General features: G+C 55.6%; 8 protein-coding genes across 8 annotated transcripts; 5 read left to right on the forward strand and 3 right to left on the reverse strand.

Annotated features, from left to right (window-relative positions):
* Window positions 1-2,794: 2,794 nt before the first annotated feature.
* On the forward strand, window positions 2,795-4,424 carry K489DRAFT_308570 (general substrate transporter; the record flags this gene model as incomplete). Its single annotated transcript, XM_033600616.1, has 2 exons — window positions 2,795-3,661; window positions 3,738-4,424. Coding segments are annotated over 2 exons (1,554 nt in total), but the record flags the coding sequence as incomplete, so codon positions are not given.
* Window positions 4,425-5,187: 763 nt separating this feature from the next.
* On the forward strand, window positions 5,188-7,377 carry K489DRAFT_382993 (putative MFS sugar transporter). Its single transcript, XM_033605498.1, has one exon. It carries the CDS (start codon window positions 5,438-5,440, stop codon window positions 7,052-7,054), a length of 1,617 nt encoding a protein of 538 aa, XP_033457260.1. The 5' UTR covers window positions 5,188-5,437; the 3' UTR covers window positions 7,055-7,377.
* On the reverse strand, window positions 7,132-7,719 carry K489DRAFT_324440 (DUF1742-domain-containing protein; the record flags this gene model as incomplete). The annotated part of the gene is made up of 1 exon (XM_033601757.1): window positions 7,132-7,719. The coding sequence occupies one exon, from the start codon at window positions 7,717-7,719 to the stop codon at window positions 7,132-7,134; it is 588 nt and encodes a 195-aa protein (XP_033457261.1).
* A 596-nt stretch (window positions 7,720-8,315) lies between these two features.
* K489DRAFT_412210 (argininosuccinate lyase) lies at window positions 8,316-9,725 on the forward strand (the record flags this gene model as incomplete). Its single annotated transcript, XM_033607902.1, has 1 exon — window positions 8,316-9,725. The coding sequence occupies one exon, from the start codon at window positions 8,316-8,318 to the stop codon at window positions 9,723-9,725; it is 1,410 nt and encodes a 469-aa protein (XP_033457262.1).
* A 146-nt stretch (window positions 9,726-9,871) lies between these two features.
* K489DRAFT_324327 (DUF647-domain-containing protein) lies at window positions 9,872-11,509 on the reverse strand (the record flags this gene model as incomplete). Its single annotated transcript, XM_033601747.1, has 4 exons — window positions 9,872-11,014; window positions 11,093-11,111; window positions 11,206-11,297; window positions 11,390-11,509. 4 exons carry the CDS (start codon window positions 11,507-11,509, stop codon window positions 9,872-9,874), a joined length of 1,374 nt encoding a protein of 457 aa, XP_033457263.1.
* Window positions 11,510-11,818: 309 nt separating this feature from the next.
* On the forward strand, window positions 11,819-13,271 carry K489DRAFT_361778 (3-oxo-5-alpha-steroid 4-dehydrogenase). Its single transcript, XM_033602640.1, has 2 exons — window positions 11,819-12,132; window positions 12,212-13,271. The coding sequence occupies exons 1-2, from the start codon at window positions 12,043-12,045 to the stop codon at window positions 12,992-12,994; spliced, it is 873 nt and encodes a 290-aa protein (XP_033457264.1). The 5' UTR covers window positions 11,819-12,042; the 3' UTR covers window positions 12,995-13,271.
* A 454-nt stretch (window positions 13,272-13,725) lies between these two features.
* On the forward strand, window positions 13,726-14,631 carry K489DRAFT_324118 (uncharacterized protein; the record flags this gene model as incomplete). Its single annotated transcript, XM_033601737.1, has 2 exons — window positions 13,726-13,797; window positions 13,918-14,631. 2 exons carry the CDS (start codon window positions 13,726-13,728, stop codon window positions 14,629-14,631), a joined length of 786 nt encoding a protein of 261 aa, XP_033457265.1.
* Window positions 14,632-16,373: 1,742 nt separating this feature from the next.
* Window positions 16,374-19,358, reverse strand: K489DRAFT_383001 (uncharacterized protein). The gene has a single exon (XM_033605499.1). It carries the CDS (start codon window positions 18,961-18,963, stop codon window positions 16,477-16,479), a length of 2,487 nt encoding a protein of 828 aa, XP_033457266.1. The 5' UTR covers window positions 18,964-19,358; the 3' UTR covers window positions 16,374-16,476.
* Between the last annotated feature and the right edge of the window lie 1,448 nt (window positions 19,359-20,806).

The raw sequence follows: 20,806 nt of genomic DNA on the forward strand, positions 1-20,806 counted from the left end.
GAATAGGAGGAGGAGACAGTATCACACCCAATGAGAAAAGCACCCTGCCCATCCGAGCGAGGTGCAGCAGAGGCACCCACGGATCCAATCCTCCGTACAGTTCAGTTCAATCCATACAGTCCATATATATATTATAATACTACTACTACTGGAGATGTGATGTGTATATGTATATGTGTGTGTATATATATGTGTGTGTGTGTGTAAGTAGTAGGGGTGTGTGTGTACATGTGTATGTGTGGGTGCGTGTCAGGTCTCATCAATGAAGCGGTGGCGGCGGCAGAGGGAATGTGGCAGAGGGAATGGCGGAGGCGAGGCGGAGGCGGAGGAGAACCGATGCAGGCCAGGCCAGGCAGGCAGGCAGGCAGGCAGGCCCGGCAGAGAGAGAGGAACCAGCCAGCCCGCCCGCCAGATGAAACAGCCCGATGAAACAGCCTCCCGCCCGTTTTACTACTGCCCAGGTGTACATGGTTTCCTCCTCCTCCTCCTTCTTCTCCTTCTTCTCCTTTGGAATACATACACCGCCATTGCACGTGATGGTGATCCATTTGGCTATAGCCCATGTGCACCTCCTCCCTACAAGCCCTCCCTCTCCCTCTCTCTCTCTGATTGCACCCACGGTCTATACCACCAGGGATCACCACACTAGCATATCCGCTTGGGCAATTGCTCCGTGATGAGGAAGACACCGACCGACCAGTCAGCCGGCCCCCAGACGCAGGACATTCACACATGGCATAACGCCCAATCCACCCGTGCAGAAACTAAGGCAGGCGCGTTGTCGCTAGAAGCCTCCCTCCCTCCCTATCGAAGAACGCGCAGATGCTTGGTGGGCTTGTATGACTACTGTATTACTACTGTATTACGATCACACCTGTGTATACCTAGGTATATATATATATATACACACATATATACATATTATATCACATCTTTGATGATAAATTTCTGGTGGTGAGAATACTACTGTATTAAATATTTGAAAAGAGCCTGTTCACAGTAGTAGGAGATCACCTCTCTCTCACACACACACACACTCTCTCTCTCTCTTTCTTTCTGACCTTCCTCGTCGTCCATTCGCAGGGAAGAAATAAATCCTCCTCAATCCTATGAGAAACACTGTATGAATTGTCCATTCTGCCTGCATACGTGCATACTGCATCGTGGCTTCACACGTGATGGGCGACGAGCTGGTCGCAAGCTGAAACCCTCCGTCGTCGTTCGTCTCGCCCGTTGCCCCAGCCCGTCGCTCGCCGTCTTCTTCTTCTTCTACTCCTTCTCCGCTTCCTTCTTTTACTAGGGAAACTAGTGCGGTATACATATACACCTGGGCATAGGATATTTGGAAGAGTAGATCCCGAGAGGGATATGATCGGTCATTACGGGTCAACTTCCTACGAGAGAAGGCACTCGAAGAGATCATTCCAGATAGTATACAGTACGATTAGATTCAAAGGAATTATCTGGTTTCAAATACGTAGTGGGTGAGCAATATAATAAATTTCAATACGAGGGAATTCATGGTCTCTTCATCTGATTAGACATCTCTTCCAAGTATAGAGGGAAAATATTTAGATTGCGTCTGGAATTCACATTGAAATCTCCCGAGATACACATTGCTGTAACTAAGCTGCGACCCAACGAAATCCTGATCTGGGTGACAAGCCAACCCGCAACGTCGCCGGTCGCGTCGCCAGTAGACTCGTTGATCCTCTGGCATGTGGAGAGATCGACACGTAAGATGGATCTCAATCGACGCGCGAGACCTCCTTGCAACTCGCATCCCAGCACCACCGACGACGACGACGATTACCACAGCAGCGACTTTTGCGGAGGGCGTTTTCATCGCTCGAGGAGAACCGCGACCGGTGAGTTCCGCTTCATGGTCCGGTGGAGAGGAAAAAATGTCGCTCCGCAATCCATCTGCATCTGCAGAGCACCGGAGGCCGGACGGCGTGATGAATATAATATTCCAAGGCTGTCTCCGAATGTCGGCATGAACAGTGACCGTCGGTGCTGGCATCGCCAAAGGCTTCGTCTCCGAACGCGGGAGATGGACGGCACGTACCTGAGAGCCACCGATCGCGGGAATGACCGTGACCTACATGACAGGCGTGACAAGGATATCATACTGACCGAGCGGAGTTGTGCGAGATCGAGGCTGGATTCGTCGCCGTGGTAGCAGCAGGTCCTGATGCCAGACCAGGTGAGGACGATCGTGGATGATCGGAGGTAAAATTATTTCTGGAGGCCGTGATTCAGCTTATATGGTGTCCACGCCGCATTCTTGCATCTCGTGCACAATATGTAGACAAGACATATCAAACTCGGTGTGCGTCGCGACACGTTCTGGCTTCAGGAATCGTGATGATCGAGCGTGTTGAGTTCACTGGAGTAAATATCTATGACAGCAGTTGTTGAGGTAGCGAGAAGGTTGTCTTACTACGGAGTGCGATGTTGAGCTAGATGCGAATGTGAACGAAGTAACAAAGCGAGGACGCGGGATGGTTACATATCACACGGCGACATGCGAAATACATGATGTACAAGGTTTCGCAGGAGTAGAATTCGACGCGGCTGAGCGACACTTGCTCTTACTGTACACATGAGTAGCAAGACAATAGAAATGCGTCCTCGTCCTCACACGACATACATCTCTTCCGATACTCGACCAATATCGTGATAAAGAATGTCTCCATCTCACGGCCAACAAGTCCCTGAAGACAGCGAGCCTCTCATCCCAGCTGATCTCCCACGCGAGGAACAAGACCCGTCAAGTCGTGGCGATGATCTCAAGCATGAACCTTTGACCTTCCGCAATGCCGGCAGAGTCGTTCAATCCCTCACCCTCTCCGCCGGCATCAGCGGTCTCCTCTTCGGCTATGACACCGGCGTGATATCCTCAACGCTGGTCACCATCGGGACGGATCTCTCGGGTCATGCATTGACGTCCCTCGACAAAGGTCTGATCACGGCCATCACGTCCATCCTCGCACTCTTCGCGGCGCCCTTTACGGGTTACTTTGCCGACCGATTCGGCCGCAAGGCGGTCATCTTGGTCCCTGCGATCCTCTTCGTCGTAGGCGCCGTCATACAAGCTGCGGCTGATCAAGTATGGATCATGGTCCTCGGGAGAGGTTTGATTGGCATCGCCGTCGGTGTTGCTTCTGGGGCCAGTCCACTCTACATCACCGAACTCTCGCCTGCCGAGCTTCGTGGCCGCCTCGTCACGATTCAATCCCTGTTCGTCACCGGTGGGCAAGTCATCGCATACATCACAGGCTTCGCTTTCTCGAACATCCCTCACGGCTGGAGGTTCATGGTCGGTCTAGGCGCCCTCCCGGCATCTCTCCAGTTGACCATGCTCATCTGGATGCCAGAATCACCGCGTTGGCTCTTACAGAAGGGCCACGAAGAACGTGCGCAAGAAGTTCTCACAACGACATATGCCGCCTTGCCTCCCACGGTCAAATCACGACTCGTAGACCATGTGTTGCGGAATATGAAATCAGAGGTCTTCGCCGAAGATGACCCTGCCCGTCCCACACAAAAGCCCAGCAATTTCCGCAACGCAACAAAAGAGCTTTTCACCGTCCCCGGCAACCGCCGAGCTCTCACCATCGCATGCCTCCTCCAAGGACTCCAACAACTCTCCGGCTTCGTAAGTCCAAGTCATCCCCAAACCAAGCCATTCCCAGCTGTCTCATAGTACCAACAACCCACTGACCCTCCTCCAGAACTGCCTAATGTACTTCTCCGCCACGATCTTCTCCCAGCTCAACTTCACCTCCCCGATCGCCACCTCCCTGCTGATCGCGCTGACGAATTTCGCCTTCACCCTCCTCGCCTTCCGCTCCATCGACCGCTACGGCCGCCGCGCAATCCTCCTGCACACGATCCCGCTAATGGCGCTGGGCCTCCTCCTCTGCAGCATCACCTTCCTCTTCATCCCCATCATCCCTACCACTGCTCCTCCCAACCCCATCATCTCCCCCTCCACGAGAGACGACGACGGACCCGCCGAAGATGTCCATCTCGCCCCCAAAGTCGCCCTCCTCCTCTCCCTCGCCCTCTACATAGCCTCCTACGCGACGGGGCTGGGCTGCATCCCCTGGCAGCAATCCGAGCTCTTCCCGCTGCGCGTGCGCTCCCTCGGCTCCGGCCTCGCGACGGCCACGAATTGGTCGAGCAATGCGCTCATCGGGATCACGTTCCTCCCGACGATTGAGAACTTTGGTTTCAGCGCGACGTTTGCCGCTTACGCCGCCGTCTGTCTCGTCGGTTGGACGCTGGTCTATGGGGTCTATCCCGAGACGTCGGGCTTGGAAATCGAGGCCGTCGGGACCTTGTTGGGCCAGGGGTGGGGAGTGCAGGGGAGCGTGGCCGCTTTCCGGGAGAGGAGGAGGTTAGTTCTGCAGGAGGAGGGGAGGAGGAGGAAGAGGGTGAGAGGGTGAGGGAGGGATGAGAGGGTTTTTTGTTCCTGTCCATCTGTTGTCGTCGGTTGCTGGGTCTATGGATCATGTGGACATGGTTGCTTTTTCCAGACAGATCTTAGATCCTAGATCCCTCCGAAGAAAAAATTCCCCTCCGTATGTGTTCAAGCGGTGGGATTGCTCATCTCTCATCGTATTACATGTTTCCCCCGAAATCTTCTCACTTTTATCACCTGCTCTCCAATTCCAGGGTCTTGCACGCTCACGACCGATCGACATGAGCCGCAGCAGGAGGCAGTAGACTCTAGAAACTGTGGCGGTGGTAGCTTCCCGCAAGCCTCTCTGTCGATGTTACCTCACCTCACCCTGCATGATAGGTGCTACCCGGGCATCTCATTGTCCACTGATGGTGGTACCGTAGGTGATGATTTACCCCAACATTCAGGCGGGGGGGGGAGAGCCCTGCATCTTTACGGGGCGCTCTGCTTATATTCCCTGACTTCGTAATTCCCAACGAATTTAGAGTCTCCTCGAATTTAGGCTGTTTAGAGAGCGAGAGGTCCAAGAACCTTGGGACACAGGGAAAATGACAGGGAAATCCGGAAACATCAGCGGTTGGAAAACATCGGCCTCGATTCAAGCCTTGTAAAAGGGAAAACTTTTATTCCTTGGCTCAACAGAGGCAAGAACCGCTCGTCGCCCAGAACACCCCAACAAGCTCTAGTTGCACGAGACGGTGGTGGCTGTTCTTGCTTCGAAGAACTCGAACAACAATATCAAGAAAAACCGGCAAACTTGGAACGCTTCGAGTCGACACGGAGAGTTCTAATAACTACCTACCTAGTCAGGTAGCAGAAGAAGAGAAAGAAAATATCAAGCAGCAGAATTCTAAAGAACGAATAAAATAGAAAAAGACGGCCAATTTTCGAGGTTTCTACCACCAAGAGAGAGAGATTCCACAGAAGTAGAAGAAAAAAAAATTACCCAGACCAAAGGGCCCGACCATGATCTCCCTCCTGACAACCCTCCTCAAACGCCGCCGCCGGCCTCCCCCCTACATCCTCTGCACAACCCTCATCAGCGTCGGCGGCCTCCTCTTCGGCCTGGACACAGGCTGCATCGGCCCGATCACCACCATGCCGCAATTCCAAGACTCCCTCGGCGGCGGGGACCTCAGCGCCACGGTCCACGGCCTCATCGTCTCCTCGATCCTGATCCCCGCCGCCATCGCCTCGTTCTTCGCAGGCCCGCTCGCCGACCGCCTCGGCCGGCGCAAGGGCGTGAGCATCGGGGGGGTGATCTTCGCGTTGGGCGCGGCGCTCGAGGCGGGCAGTACGGATCTGGCCATGTTGTTCGTCGGACGCGTCCTCGCGGGGGTCGGGGAGGGCCTGTTCCTCAGTCCGGTCCTCGTGTATGTGTGTGAGGTGGCGCCGCCGCGGGAGAGGGGTGTGTTGGCCAACGTCTCGCAGCTTCTGACCACCGCGGGGATCTGTGGCGGGTATTTCGTGTGTTATGGCACGGTGAGACTGTCGGGGAGTAGTTTCGGTTGGAGGGTTCCGTTTGTGCTGCAGAGCGCCATCGCGCTGGCGTATGCCGTCGCCGTGATGGCCTGCGTTCCCGAGAGTCCAAGGTGGTTGGAGATGAAGGGACGGAGGGCGGAGGCGAAGACTACGTGGGAGGTCCTGGGGGTGAGTGCTGCGGAGGCGGAGAAAGTTGATGAGCAGGCGGCGGCGGAGACGCAAGCGAGTTCTTCCACTCTACCTCCGAGTCTTGACCGGTCCGATCTCGAGGGGACCGTGGCGAAAACGAAGGCACATGCGCTCCTCCGAGTTTTCCGCAAAGATGTCCGGACACGCACTCTTCTCGGCGTCTTCATGAGCGGCTTCCAACAGCTCTCCGGAATCGACGGGGTTCTTTTCTATGCACCATTGCTCTTCGCAAGAGCTGGACTGACCAGCTCCGAAGCCTCCTTCCTGGCATCCGGAGTCAGCGGTCTCCTCATGATGGTCGTCACGGTACCCGCCTTCCTCCTTGCCGACCGCTGGGGACGACGTACCTCCACCATCGTCGGCGGATTGGTCCTGGCCGCCTGCATGCTCATCATCGGCAGCCTGTACGCATCGAACAGCGTATACGGCGATCGCGGGGCAGCACGATGGGTGGTGATTGTGCTGATTTATATTTTTGCGCTAGTCTATTGCATGACTTGGGCCGTCGGCGTGCGCGTGCATGCCTCGGAGATCCAGCCACGTCGCACCAAAGCCACGGCGACGGGACTGGCACAGACGTCCAATTGGACGATGAATTGGATCGTGGCATTCACCACGCCAATTTTCCTGGCGAAAAGCTCCTTTGGAGTGTATTTCCTCTTTGGAGGTTGTATTCTTCTTATGGTTGCGGTTTGTGCGGCCATGGTACCGGAGACGATGGGCAGGAGTTTGGAGGAGATCGATGAGGCGTTCGATCATCATCATCATCATCGTGATGGTCATGTTCACCCTCATGGCGTGCCGAGTCTTGTGGGCGATGTCGGCAGGCTTTGGACGACATGGAGTAGTGGTGGCCGGAAGAATGCACCAAGGATGGAGCAGGAGGAGATTGAGCTTTCCGTCCTTTCGTAGACTTCCAATCGGATGATGCTCGGGCATAGGTTCTTCAGATCGTAGAATCCACAATTTCAGATCTATCTTGTCTTTTTTCATGGGCCAGGCCGTCCAGAAGGCACACTGGGAAACGCATCGGGCGTCTGTAGTCTTTGGAGATTCCTCCTCGCCATCTCCGCCTCCCGTTTCTTCTGCAGACGCATCTGAAAGAACTGTTTCTGCAGTTCGAAAATCCTCGGTCCGTCAATAGTCACTTTCGACGCCGCTGTCTGTCCCGCCGCTCCTTTCTTCTTCTCCTCGAGCGCCTTCAGTTGCTCATCCTTCTCCTTTTCCTCCTCGGCCTCATCTTTCTCCTCGTTCTTCTTCTTATCCTCTCCACCCGCTGCGGCATCTTTGCCTTTTTTCTTGGCCAATTTCTTCGCGACTTTCTCCTCCCATTCTTTCTTCAGTGCGTCGATTTCCCTCTGCACAGCTTCTTCGTGCTTTTTCTTCGCCAAGTCTTCGCCGTCTTTGGGAATTGCGAATTTCGTGTCAACGAGGTGGCCGCTACATAAATGGAACCAGTCGTCTTGCTCTGGTGTGATGAGAACGGTGCTGCTCGGCTTATAGCAGATCCAACAGGCTTTCGCGCTGGACTCGGCGACTTGTCGGCGATGGTAGAGGTTTTTCGGCGCCGTCGCCATGATTGAGTTGCGTTTCTTCTTGAGGAAGGCCTGAGTGTTGAAGGTTGGTGATGTTCGAAGCCGGAAAGATGTATGAGAGTCTGCTGTTCGGGAAAGCCCATCAGCTGCATCCGCGCTGTCCCATCGGGTTCTCCGTCTGCATCAGATTGGGGCGCGCATGTCGGACGCGAGCGCGTCGCCGACGATGTCGAAATTACAGGCAGTGGCCATTTGGGTATGGAGTATTTTTATTTGACGTCTCTAAATTACCTAGGTCTTCTACATACAGTTCTGGTATTCTTCTACCGTGTTCCTTGTCCCATTGGCGGCTGTTGATGTGCACCGTCAATTGTTACTATGACCGTACATATTAACACGCAGAAACGCCGCGGAAAACATGGGCAAATCTAGACTCGGCAGGGATGACGCTGTACGCTTCGTGTGAGAGCTTCGTGACTGGGAAATTTTTGTTATCGCAGGAAATGATAAGGAAATATCCCATCCATTCTTCCAATGGTACTGTACATATATTCCTTTGGAAATTTTTGTGATCGGCCATTGACTCTTAACCACATATGAACAATCCCTCCATTCTATACCGTTAATCAAGAATCACAATGGCAGCCCAGAAAGACGCCCCGGCGGCCGGCAAGTTATGGGGAGGTAGATTCACCGGTGGGACTGATCCCATCATGGTGCAATACAACGAATCCATCTACTTCGACCGGGCCTTTTATTCTCAAGACATCCGTGGCAGCGTAGCATTCGCTCGAGCCAACCAAAAGACCGGCCTCTTGACCGAGCAAGAATTCAACGAGATCGAACGCGGGTTCAAACAAGTCCTCAAGGAATGGGAAGATGGGACCTTCACCATCCAACCCGGCGTCGATGAAGACATCCACACTGCGAACGAACGTCGGTTAGGCGAGATCATCGGCACGGCCATTGCAGGGAAATTACACACCGGCCGGAGCCGCAACGATCAAGTCGCGACCGATATGCGACTGTGGCTCCGAGACCAGCTGGAGATCCTCGAAGGCTATCTCATCGCTCTCCTCAAAGTCGTAGCGGCTCGCGCCGAAAAGGAGATTGACCATGTCATGCCCGGCTACACCCATCTCCAGCGTGCTCAACCCATCCGATGGTCTCACTGGATGCTCCTTTACGGGTCCTTTTTCGCCTCCGACCTCGAGCGTCTGCGACAAGTCCGCGCACGCATCAACAAATCTCCTCTAGGCTGCGGTGCGCTAGCCGGCAACCCCTTTGACATCGACCGTGACGCCATGGCCGCCGAGCTCGGATTCGACGGCCTCATCATGAACAGCATGGCGGGCGTCGGTGATCGCGACTTCGTTGTTGAGACCATGCAATGGGGTTCCACGCTGATGATGCACCTCTCCCGCTGGGCCGAAGACCTCATCATCTACAGCACCGGCGAATTCTCCTTTGTCAAACTCGCCGACACCTACAGCACCGGCTCCTCCCTCATGCCGCAGAAGAAAAACCCGGACTCCCTCGAACTCATCCGCGGGAAATCCGGCCGCGCCTTCGGCCACATGACGGGTCTGATGATGAGCATCAAGGGCATCCCGTCGACCTACAACAAGGACCTGCAGGAATCCGTCGAGCCGCTCCTCGACCACGTCAAGACCGTCGGCGACAGCATCCAGATTGCCACCGGCGTCCTCTCCACCCTGTCCATCTTCCCGGAGAACATGCTCCGCAGCCTCTCCCCGGACATGCTGGCCACGGACCTGGCGGATTACCTCGTCCGCAAGGGTGTGCCGTTCCGCGAGACTCACCACATCTCCGGCCGCGTCGTGGCCCTGGCGGAGAAGGAGGGCCGGCCGATGGACCAGTTGACGTTTGAGCAGTTGCGAGGAGTGGATGCCAGGTTTGAGCAGGATGTGCTTGGCGTGTTTGATTATCAGAAGAGTGTCGAGATGCGCTCGGCGAAAGGCGGCACGAGTAAGAGTGCGGTCTTGGAGCAGATTGAGGCGGTCAAGAAGATTCTGGCAGCCAACTAGCTTCGGAAAATCACGGGAGACGTGAAATGTGTGCAACGTTCGAGAGATCATGACGCGGCCGTGTATACCTACAGAAATGGTATGGCTCAGTTCGACCGCAGAATAATGCTTTCTAATTCGTGATCTTCATTTCCCTTCTCGTTCGTTCATCCTCCTACAGTGATTCTCGTGCCAGCGACCGTCTCCAGTACACTGCCGTCAATGTTCCATCCCTTGTCTTTCAGCGAAACCTCATACTTCTCCAGTAGCGCCAGGGCTTCTCGACGGCTCTGTCGGAAAGTATCAAGGACATTCTGTGACATCGAAGCCTTTTCCGCACAGGAAATTATGAGCGCCTGCCACCAAGCCACCAGCAGATCGCGTTTGCTCGCATCCTTCTTCAAGACGGCAAGCAGTCGCATTGGATACTGTTCTAGCGCAGGGTGTCCATCTGACCAGAGGACATATGGCGCGTCCGCGTAGAGGTCCATGATGGTCGATAGATGCGTCCCTGAAGTGCTCACAGCGCCCGTAGATTTATTCGCATCCGCAAGCCCATGCGCCAACCGCCCAATAGATGCACCAATCGTACAATGACCCACAATCCCACCATCCCTCCCCCTCAAAACCCCATCCCATTCGAAGATCCTCTCCTCCCTCGAGATCTGCTCCAGCGAAGGGACCCGTCCCTGCCGCAAACAATGCCAGACCAGCGCCGCCCTCTGACGATTCATCACCCTCATCCTCACCGCCCGAACCGCGCGGCGATTCGTCTCAAGATGCACAGCCAACAGCCCCACCAGGAGACTCCACGTCGCAGTCCGCGAGACCACATGCGTGACCACCACGCTCCCGACCAAGAGCCCCAACAGCGAAATGATCGTCTCCTGACTCGAATCCTTCGCGTTCAGCTCCCCCAGGTTCTCCCCGGCCCGCGCGAAATGCGCACTGAGGCTCGCCTTCGCACTGCCCGCCGCAACGCCACACAGCGCCCGCAGCACCGAACTTGTCGACAGGACCAGCACGCGAACGAAACCTCGCGGCAACGCCGGGCTGAGGCAGTCGAGGAGGAACGCGGCGTCGTTGAGCACGTCGGCCAGGAGCCGGTAGAGCTTGCACTCGGGTTCCAATGCGGTGCCCAGGCGGTGCGCGAATGCGATGGTCGCGATCCGGCCGAGGGATTCTTGGAGGATGGATAGGAGCAGTGCGGCGGTGGGCGAGGCGCTGGAGTCGCCTACGCCGACGGTGGAGAGCACTGCACGGGAGGAGAGGAGGCTTGCGATGCTGCTTGCGAAGGCCTGGAGGGAGTCCTGTTTTTTCGGTGATGAGAGAGACAATTAGTTGAAATGGGATCCATTGGAACGTAGGAGATATCGGGAGGGTGGGACACTTGCATATATTTGGTATCTAATGTGAACCTATCAGCCATGACCACTCCTCTAGAGAATCACACATCGTCTCTCTGTCGCTCTTTCTCTCCGACGCCCATCAATTCACTCACTCAAGATAATCCTCTGTGACGGTATGCGGAAATCCTACAGGCAGGAAGATATCGAGGAACTTCTGCCGTGATGATTTGGTATCATTTGGAGGCTAATGATTTATACAGAAAGCGGTGTGTCAGAATATATGATTATGCTCCAGCTCTACATGCAGAAAGGCTCTCTGGACTTCACCGAACATACAATCACGTCTACCCGTCTGGCCGGTGTGAGCTTGTCCGTCGCCGACTCGACGTATGTCGCGGTGAGATTGCCCGCGCCGTCGAACTCGCGGATCTCAAGCATAGATGAGGACGAGGTCATTGTTGCCAGCGATGACGATGTTCTCGCTGTTCACTTGTTGTTCATCGGGATTGGGATACTATCCTCCGTTGGTACCTCTGATTTATACTGGTCGTTCCAATGAAGCAGACGATAACATAAGCCGAGTCTATAGTAGGAGTAGTAGTACTGTAGCGTAGTAGTGTACGGTGGAAAGTCGGCTTAATGGGCACTTCCGTCGGCGTGAAGTCGGCTCCGACCAATAGAAAGGCAGCCTGATTGATCCGAAACCGATCGATGATCTGCTTCAAGATAAACCAATGCGACGTCACCGTTTTCTCTCTGGCCGCACGCTATCGCTTAATTGCTGTACCCGTTGGGTTGTTTACACACATGATCGTACACCGTGTGTGGGCTTGATGAGGATATATATCATAAGCTTATCGTCGTTCCGTTTCGGTCACGATCTTCCATCTAATCACCTTGTTTCTCTCTAACAAGCGCGAGCCAGGCGCATCTGAATAAGCATATTCCTCGACAGGAAGTAGTCTTCTTGGCCGCCAAGCGCATCCATCATGGATATCATCAAGACGATCGCGCAGTATCCGCCTCCGTCGCGGGAGCTGTGGACCAACCTCGTCTGGGCCTGGCAGTTCTTCCCATTGGTAAGTTCGATCTGAAAGACGTCGTCGCTTCATGAAACATTGGGGGAAGAAAGGCACTTTCTAACAATCACATCCACAGTTCGCCGCCGTCCAATGGTTCACCGATTTCTACCCACAGGGCAAGACCTCCATCAACTCCCGCTTCAACTTGCCCGGGAAATGGGGCTGGTTCCTTATGGAGATCCCAGGCTTCCTGACCGTGCTCTACTGCATGATCACGATCCCTCGCGCCGAGAACCTCGCCGGTCTCCCCATCGCCAACTGGACCATGGCCGGCGCCTTCACCATCCACTACATCTACCGCGCGATCCTCAGTCCTCTGGTCCTGAACCCTTCCATGTCTCCCATCCACCCGACCGTCTTCTTCTCCGCCATCGCCTTCCAGATCATCAACGGCCTTAGCATCGGCGGCTGGCTCGGCGGCTACGGTCCCCGGACGATCTACGACTGGAGCGGCCGCGCGTACGAGATTGAAATCGGCCTCATCATCTGGGGCTGGGGTCTGCTCCTCAACATCTTCCACGACGACGATCTCCGCGAGATCCGCCGCGCCGCGATGAAGAGGCAGCGCGAACAGGCGGCCAAGGACGGCAAACCCGTCGAGGGCGTCGAGAAGTTTTACATGATGCCCAAGAACGGTCTGTTTCACTACGTCCTGTATGCGCATTACTTCTGCGAGTGGATCGAGTGGGCCGGCTTCTGGATGGTCGGTGGTCTCCACTGTATCCCTGCGAGGACTTTCCTGCTCAATGAGATCTCGACCATGTTGCCGAGGGCTTTGGCGGGACGGAGATGGTACATTCAGAAATTCGGAAAGGATCGGGTGGGCAACCGCAAGGCGGTGATCCCGGGATTGTTGTGAAAGGGCTTGAGATGAAATTTGTTGCCGATGGGCTTTTGGAACTCGAGATTGGATGTTTGCAGATGGCCTACATCAGATTTCCTAAGGCCGAGGAGATCAAGTTGTCTCGTCTAATATTTTTTGAGGCGATTTATCTAGGAGAACGGACCACTCAGTCTGTCTGCAGTTTTTCTATCGGAAATCGACGGCTATGCAGTTTGATCTCGACCTGATCTCGTCCGGTGTCCACACGCATGCATAAATACTTTCCGTTCCTTGAGCGAAGCCTGCCCAGGTGGTGTCGCTGCTGGCATAAGAATAATGTATAATCATAACTTTATGCGTAGCTGAATAACTTTGGAAAGAAGGTCCAACCCCACACGGCGGACATTTACATACGTCAAGCTGCTCACCACCAACCACGACCCAGAGCTCCCTCTACTGTATGTAGATTGTCTGATACACAGCTGCAGTTGGTTTCTCTCCATTCTCTACGCACAAGACTATTCTCCTCTTACACTCCCTCTCCTCTCTATCACGACTCCAACACCTCGGTCCTCTTGGCGCATTGCAGACAACATCGAGCGACGAAGACATCTCCGCCTAGTTGTCCCGCTCTCACATTCGCTCACTCGGCGCATCGTCACCACTTCCACGCGAGCTTCACCGCGCGCACATTGCGCCTCTCGTTCATGTCGCAAACCCCGTCATAGATACGCTTTCCAAGATACACGCGATCCGCAAACGAAATCATGTCTTCACGACTTGTGCTTGTCGCTGGCGACTTTCACATTCCCGACCGAGCCATTGACATTCCCGCCAAAGTACGTGCCCTCTAGATCGTGGGAAGAGAAAGAGAAGGAGGAGGAGGAAAAGGATAATGCGACACGCTCTTCTCGCAAATGACAGACACGCTGACCGTCGAAAACCTCCCGACTGAACAGTTCAAAAAACTCCTCACACCCGGCAAAATCGGCCAAGTCCTCTGTTTAGGCAACCTGACCTCTCCCTCCGTCTACACCTTCCTGCGCTCGCTCGCCCCAGACCTGCAACTCGTCAAAGGCGACCTCGACCTCCCAATCCACAGCATCACCGGCAGCAATCCCGGCGCCAACAACCACTCCGCCGATCCCACCTTACCACCACCAGCAGCAGCAGCAGCCGCCGCAGCCTCGAGCTACCCAATCCCCACCGCCCTCAGCAAAGTCATCACCCACGGCAGCTTGCGAATAGGTTTCACGCACGGCGACACGATCCTGCCGCCCGGCGACCCGGACGCCCTACTCATCGCCGCGCGACAGATGGACGTGGACGTGCTGTGCTGGGGCGGCACATGTCGCTTCGAAGCGTACGAGATGGAAGGCAAATTCTTCATCAACCCGGGCTCGGCGACGGGCGCGCCCAGCTGGGCCGACGGCGAGGAGAGATTGAACGCGGATTCTGGAGCCGGTGAGGACGAGGAGGATGGGGATCCGGACCGCACGATCCCGAGTTTCGTCCTCATGGATGTGCAGGGGGAGGTATTGGTTCTGTACGTTTATCAGTTGAAGAGGGATGCGGCGGGGAATGAGAATGTCGGTGTTGAGAAGGTTTCTTTCAGGAAGAATAACGCTGCTGCTGGTGTTGCTACTGCTGCCGCGGGAGACGCGAGTAGATGATGATGAGGAGCGTGAGGAGGGGGGGGGATCACCTGCTCTCTCGTCACGGCTATGATAGATGGGTGAAAGGCATCACGGAAACCCCCAAAAACTCCACATTGATGCAGACAAAGACATGTTGGCAATGCTGCTTCATCAGCGGCGGGTGCTCTCCAAACTGAAAATGCCGCGTAGTTGGGAACATTTGCTCCCAGAGCAATCCTTCTGCCGCGCCATCATGTTCCGAGGCATGTTTCCTCAAAGAAACCTGGTTTCCTTCCTTTCTTTCGCACGCATGTCATCAGCGCACTCGAAGAAAAGAATCATTTACAAATGGAAATCATCTAAAATACCTCCTTCCAGCAGGATTAAATGTTACGCCAGTTACGACTTCACCTCTGCCAAACAGTGGACTTTCCCCCCCTCTCTCCCTCTCCCGATTTTTCCAACCTCTCTCATCATCTCGTCGCAATTCATGAATTTTTCTTTTCGCTCCAGGGGACCACCAGAGACCGCTCTGGATGATGCGAAAGAAGAAGAAAATTGTGGTCCATAGGCCTCATGCACGCCGCTCGTTTCCTGGTCCTTCTGCACAGGGAATATCCCAAGAGATATGGGGTAAGCTAGGGAGAAGGAAATTGGCCATTTGAAGAAGATGTCCCAATTTTCTTGAAACAAAGAAAGAGAATCGATGGGAAGATGAATCTAAATAGATAGGTCGAGGCCCGAGGCATGCGGCACGAGCCTTGGATATATTCTTTTGTTTTGTCTTTCCTCTCGCGGAGAATCGCGTTTCCCGCCTCCTCTCCTCCTCTCCTCGTTCGAAAATAAAAGAAAATGTGAAATACCGAAGGAGAATCCGTTCCTAGTTTGTTCAACTGTTTTTTTTTCTCCTTGCGAAAAGATGGTGGTTCTCGCACATGACGATTCCGCTGGAGAAAAGGCAGAGCACTTGAGAGTGAGTGTTGCGCTCGCGGGAAACAATGACAGGAACAGAAGGGGCGGACAACAGTTCGCTGCTGATGTGAATACCTCCTCGCCGCTGTTGAATATATAACGGGTCCTCTCAAGGAGAGAATGAATGTGGGAGAGGAAGCAAGGAGATAACGCGATAGCAGTCAATGAAAGTATCATGATTAGTGTTTTTGGTTTCGTATCTTCGTCATGAGGCAAGCAGGGAACGAGATGTGCATGTATTGTTTGGTCGATCGAGTCCAGCATCGCGATGGCAGCAGGGAGATAAACAACGGATCAATTTTCATGGTGGTAGATCGATATTTGGTGAAGAGATGATGGGGTCGGAGAAGCGATGAGAGACCAGCAGGATACGGGACATGGACCGACAGATGTTCCAGAACATGGCAGAGGAGGGTAAAGATGGGGGAAACAAGGGGCCGTACTCAACAGCCACAAGATCAACATCATGCCACTTCTTCTATACTTAGACAAAAGCCGCGATCGTCCTGCTAGGACTTCATGCCAAGGAGAGACAACATGCGTAGACAACATGCTTACATGCTTGTTATAATTAGACCAAGACGACGAGGGACGAACATGTTCACGCCTATTTCTGGAAGGCAGCTTCAGCTTCCACCGATGCGAAGAAGAAGAAGGCCCATCAGAGCGATGGTTTATTTTGGAGTAAGAATGAAATTTCGAGAGAGCGTAAATGGAATGAAAGAGAGAGAGTTGAATAAGAAGAAGAAAAAGACATTATGAGATCGACAACGAAAAACAAAGACACAAGAACGAAATGCTGCCTGTGGAAAAACCCAAAGCTCGCATCCCATCGCTTTTCCCTCTATAATTGTCCGGACGATGCCGAGTGGACCTCACTCGTCATGCCGTATGCCGTGTCATAGTCATCTAGTATCCTGCGGGCGCAGCGTAGCCGGTGGGGCCAGCGGGGACCGGGGAGACGTAGACGAAGGTGGGCTGGCCGTGGGTGGCCTCGGTGGTGGTGGGCTTGACGGCGTCAGCGGTGCTGGCGGTGGTGGGAGCGTAGGTGTAAGCCGGGGCGTTGTAGCCGGCCGGGGCGGTGTTGATGGGGGAGTGCTCCTCAGCGGTGCTGGTGGTGGGCTTGACGGCCTCGGCGGTGCTGGTGGTGGGGGCAGCAGTGGTGTAAACCGGGGGAGCAGCGGCGGAGCTGGTGGTGTAGACCGGGGGAGCAGCAGCGGAGCTGGTGGTGGGCTTCACGGCGTCAGCGGTGCTGGCGGTGGTGTAGACCGGAGCGGTGGGGTGAGCCTCCTCCTCGGTGCAGGTGGTGGTGGCAGCAGAGCTGGTGGTAGCGGTCTTGTGGGCATCAACCGGGGTGCTGCTGGTGGTGTAGACAGCAGGGGCGGTGGGGCCAGCGGGGCTGGAGACGGTCGAGGTCTTGTAGACGGGAGCGGTGGGGCCAGCAGGGGTCGAGACGGTCGAGGTCTTGTAGACGGGGACGGTGGGACCGGCGGGGCTGGAGGCAGAGCTAGCGGAGCTGACCTTGGTCACAAGAGTGGTAGGGTAACCAGCAGGTCCGGTGGGCTTGGTGTAGCCAGCGGGGCCAGTAGGAGCTGGGCCGGTGGGGTGCTCAGCTGGGCCGGTGGGAGCAGGGCCAGTGGGCTTGGTGTAGCCAGCCGGGCCAGTCGGGGCAGGGCCAGTGGGCTTGGTGTAGCCGGCCGGGCCGGTAGGAGCAGGGCCGGTGGGGTGGCCAGCAGGGCCAGTAGGAGCGGGACCAGTCGGGTAGTTAGCAGGGCCGGTGGGACCGTTGCCGGGGACAGTGACGGTGATCTTCTCAGTGACTGTGACGGTGGTCGGGACGCAAGTCTCGGGGGTCACGGGGCTGGAGGGCTTGGTGACGGTCAGGTAGGTGGTCTGAGTAGAGGTGGTCTTGGTGGTGGTGTACGAGGCCGGGGCAGTGGGCGAGTTGGGGACGGTCACGGTCGAGACGACGTAGGTGGTGCCGGTGGAGGACAGAACGGTAGTCTTGGTGACCGGGACAACGGGGCTGTCAGGGCTGGTCTGGGTGGTCTTGTAGACTGGAGGAGGGACAACCTCGGTGGTCTTGTAAACCGGGGGAGGAGCCTGGGTGGTCTTGACGGGGCTGTAGGGGCTGGAGTAGGTGGAAGCCTTGCTGACGGTGCTCTGCTTGTGCTCGGTGGTGGTCTTGTAAACTGGGGGAGGAACCACGGTGGTCTTGTAAACCGGAGGAGGAACGACGGAGGTCGCGGTCACGGGAGACTCAGGGCTGGTGTGGGTGGCAGGAGTCTCCTTGGAGACGGTGGTCTTGTGGGTCTCGACGGAGGAGGTCTTGTAGACGGGGATGGTCGGGGTCTCCTTGGTCTTGGTGATGGTGGTCTCCTTGGTCACGGGAGTCTCCTTGGAGTAGGTGCTGGCCTTGGTGACGGTGGTCGGGGTCACGGGAGACTCGGGGGTGGTGTGAGTAGCAGGAGTCTCCTTGGAGACGGTGGTCTTGTGGGTCTCGACGGAGGAGGTCTTGTAGACGGGGATGGTCGGGGTCTCCTTGGTCTTGGTGACGGTGGTCTCCTTGGTCACGGGAGTCTCCTTGGAGTAGGTGCTAACCTTGGTGACGGTGGTCTTGGTCTCGGTGGCCGGGGTGGTGGCCTTGCTGGTTGGGGTCTCCTTGGACACAGTGGTCTTGTGGGTCTCAACGGAGGTGGTCTTGTAGACGGGGATCGTCGGGGACTCCTTGGAGATGGTGGTCTCCTTCGAGACGGTGCTCTGCTTGGTGACGGTGGTCTTGGTCTCGGTGGCCGGGGTGGTGGCCTTGCTGGTCGGGGTCTCCTTGGACACGGTGGAGGCCTTGGTGGTGGTCTCGGTGCAGGTGGTCGAGGTGTGTGCAGGCGCGCTCGGGGTGGAGACGGTGGTGTAAACCGGGGGGATCGCAGCAGAGCTGGTGGTCGGCTTAACGGGGTTAGCGGTGGAGCTGGTGGTGTAGACCGGGGGGACCACGGCGGTGGTGTAGACCGGGGGGGCGGCCACCGAGGAGGTGGTAGGCTTGACGGCATCAGCGGTGGAGGTGGTCTTGGTGGTGAACGCCGGAGGAGCGTGGGTCACCGGGCTGGTGGCGGCGGTGGTGTAGACCGGAGGAGCGGCGTAGCCAGCGGGCGCGGTGTAGACCGGGGCGTGCTCGATGGAGCTGGTGGTGGGCTTCACGGCATCAGCGGTGGATGAGGTGGAGGTCCAGGTCGAGACGGCGGGCTTGCTGGAGGTGGTCTCGTGGCTCGGAGGAGCAGCGTAGCCTGGAGGGGCGTTGTAGCCGGCCGGGGCGTTGTAGGCCGGGGCACCGTATGAGCCGGGAACGGCAGCGTTGACGCCGGCCGCGATGGCGGCGACGACAGCGATCTTGGACAACATTTTGAAGGGTTGGAAAAACGCTTATTGGCAGGTTTCGAATGGAAGGGTCGACAAGTCGGCTTCTTTTGAAATGAATGAAAGGCGTGTATTTAGAAAATACACAAACGAGCGAATGTGGTAGCCGGCTCTGGTGAGCTGAGGCCAAAAAGCAAAAGAAAGAATGAGCTTGTCCGGGTAAACCTGATCGAGAGAAAAGAGAAGGAGGAAGATGAAGGACGGGTATGGCGAAGATAAAGGTTATACATGCTCACTCGGAGGAGAAGGAGGTAGGAGGGTCCGTGATGGAGGGTCACTAAGGGAATAGGGCGTTCCCGCACGACGTGATGTTGCATAGAGTGTAATGAGATTGACGGCCGGCGAGGCTGCTGTGATGAGATTAGAGTTAGTGCGCGCGCGTGTCTGTGTGTGTGTGTGTGCGTCGATGTTCGCATGGGTGTGTGCGAGTGAATGGATGGTGATGGTGATGGTGTGGGTGTAGGTGGATTGGGGGTGGACTGTAGTTGGTTGGTGTGGAGGCGTGCATAAGCAACGCGACTACTCCTGCTACAGTCTCCTACGATCACTGCGCTCGCCAGAATTGCATGAATGCTTACCACCGGCTGTTACACTCCTGGTTTGACGATGCCCGTTCATGCGTAGATGACAGACGATGATTCATCCGTGACTGTTCATCAAACAACGTTCTCTTGCCATACAATCCCGACCCCTTTTCGTGCTTGAAGAACTGTCAGACCGAAAAGGGGACATGCATGCCCGCAGGCGTAAGGACCATGCTGAAAGGGCGGCCCGGCAGGCGAACGATTCAGCAGTAGCATCGTCTATTCAGGTACGGATCTCATTAGCAACGAGGCATCACCATCTAGCACCAGGAGCAGTGAAGTGGCGGCGAACCGACGACGCGAGTGAGAAACGGTGGGGAGTGCCGCGCTGCCGTTCACCATTTTCATATCGAGTGGATCGATCCAGGGCGGGCAATTGGGGCAGGAGGTTGCGAAAGGGCAATGTGCCGAGAGCAAACCGACTTACTGGTGGAGACGGTAAGATTTCGCTCGGTGTTCGCGCGTGCGTCCGCCGCGTCCCACCCATTCGCCCCCTGAATCCAATGCCGCCCTGAAAAATTATCCGCGGGACGCGCAACCGTCGTTTGTCACCGGGCATCGTCTCTCGCGTTTTTCATCTCTCGAATAACGATGGGTTTAATGAACATACTCACACGCAAGAATTTACAGGAGACGCGACGCTCATTTGCCCAGAGGCGAAATCCATCCCTTCGCCATTCTAAGCGATATTTGCACGCCAGGTACTTGTACTACTGTACATGCGTGTGTGTGGTCGCGCGCCTCACCAAATCCAGGCCGCAGCAGACCCGCCAATTCAAGTGTAGCACTCCAGCAGACAGCTAGAATCTTGACCTAAGGGAACGATTCCGACGACGGCGTCCTTGTCGCCATTACTGCAGCAGCACGAGGCAGGAGGCGAAGCTCAATCCACGAATTGATGAATATTATTGTGATGCGACAGTGGTTTGACAGGCATCAAAGCAAGGCGGTTGAGCACCCAAAAAAAAGCATGGGACCTGTAGTGAACTGTTGCACTGCTTTGCCATGTGCGCCCGCTGGTGAACCGACATGCTTGGCTTCCCAAACCATGGATTATATTCTGCGATGACAGGTCCGAATATCTGCTTATCGCGGGTCATTATACCGAAGATGATGATGTGGACCCGTTCGCGCTCCGGACACTGCCACGATGGCTATGATTCATGATGATTCGAGAGATACAGTGAACGGGTGGTGATAGACCGATGTGATTGTAGGGGCATACACACGCTCTCGTATTCCTG

The sequence above is a fragment of the Dissoconium aciculare genome (genome assembly GCF_010015565.1).
Source record: "Dissoconium aciculare CBS 342.82 unplaced genomic scaffold K489scaffold_11, whole genome shotgun sequence".
NCBI classification, from domain to species: domain Eukaryota; kingdom Fungi; phylum Ascomycota; class Dothideomycetes; order Mycosphaerellales; family Dissoconiaceae; genus Dissoconium; species Dissoconium aciculare.

What these genes read in the sequence shown, in the direction of transcription:
- K489DRAFT_382993 (XM_033605498.1), top strand. Translation starts at nt 5,438, where the DNA reads ATGATCTCCCTCCTGACAACCCTCCTCAAACGCCGCCGCCGGCCTCCC.
- K489DRAFT_361778 (XM_033602640.1), top strand. Translation starts at nt 12,043, where the DNA reads ATGGATATCATCAAGACGATCGCGCAGTATCCGCCTCCGTCGCGGGAG. An exon ending in CCTGGCAGTTCTTCCCATTG is followed by an intron (nt 12,133 to 12,211) that starts GTAAGTTCGATC and finishes TCACATCCACAG; the next exon opens with TTCGCCGCCGTCCAATGGTT.
- K489DRAFT_383001 (XM_033605499.1), bottom strand. Translation starts at nt 18,963, where the DNA reads ATGTTGTCCAAGATCGCTGTCGTCGCCGCCATCGCGGCCGGCGTCAAC.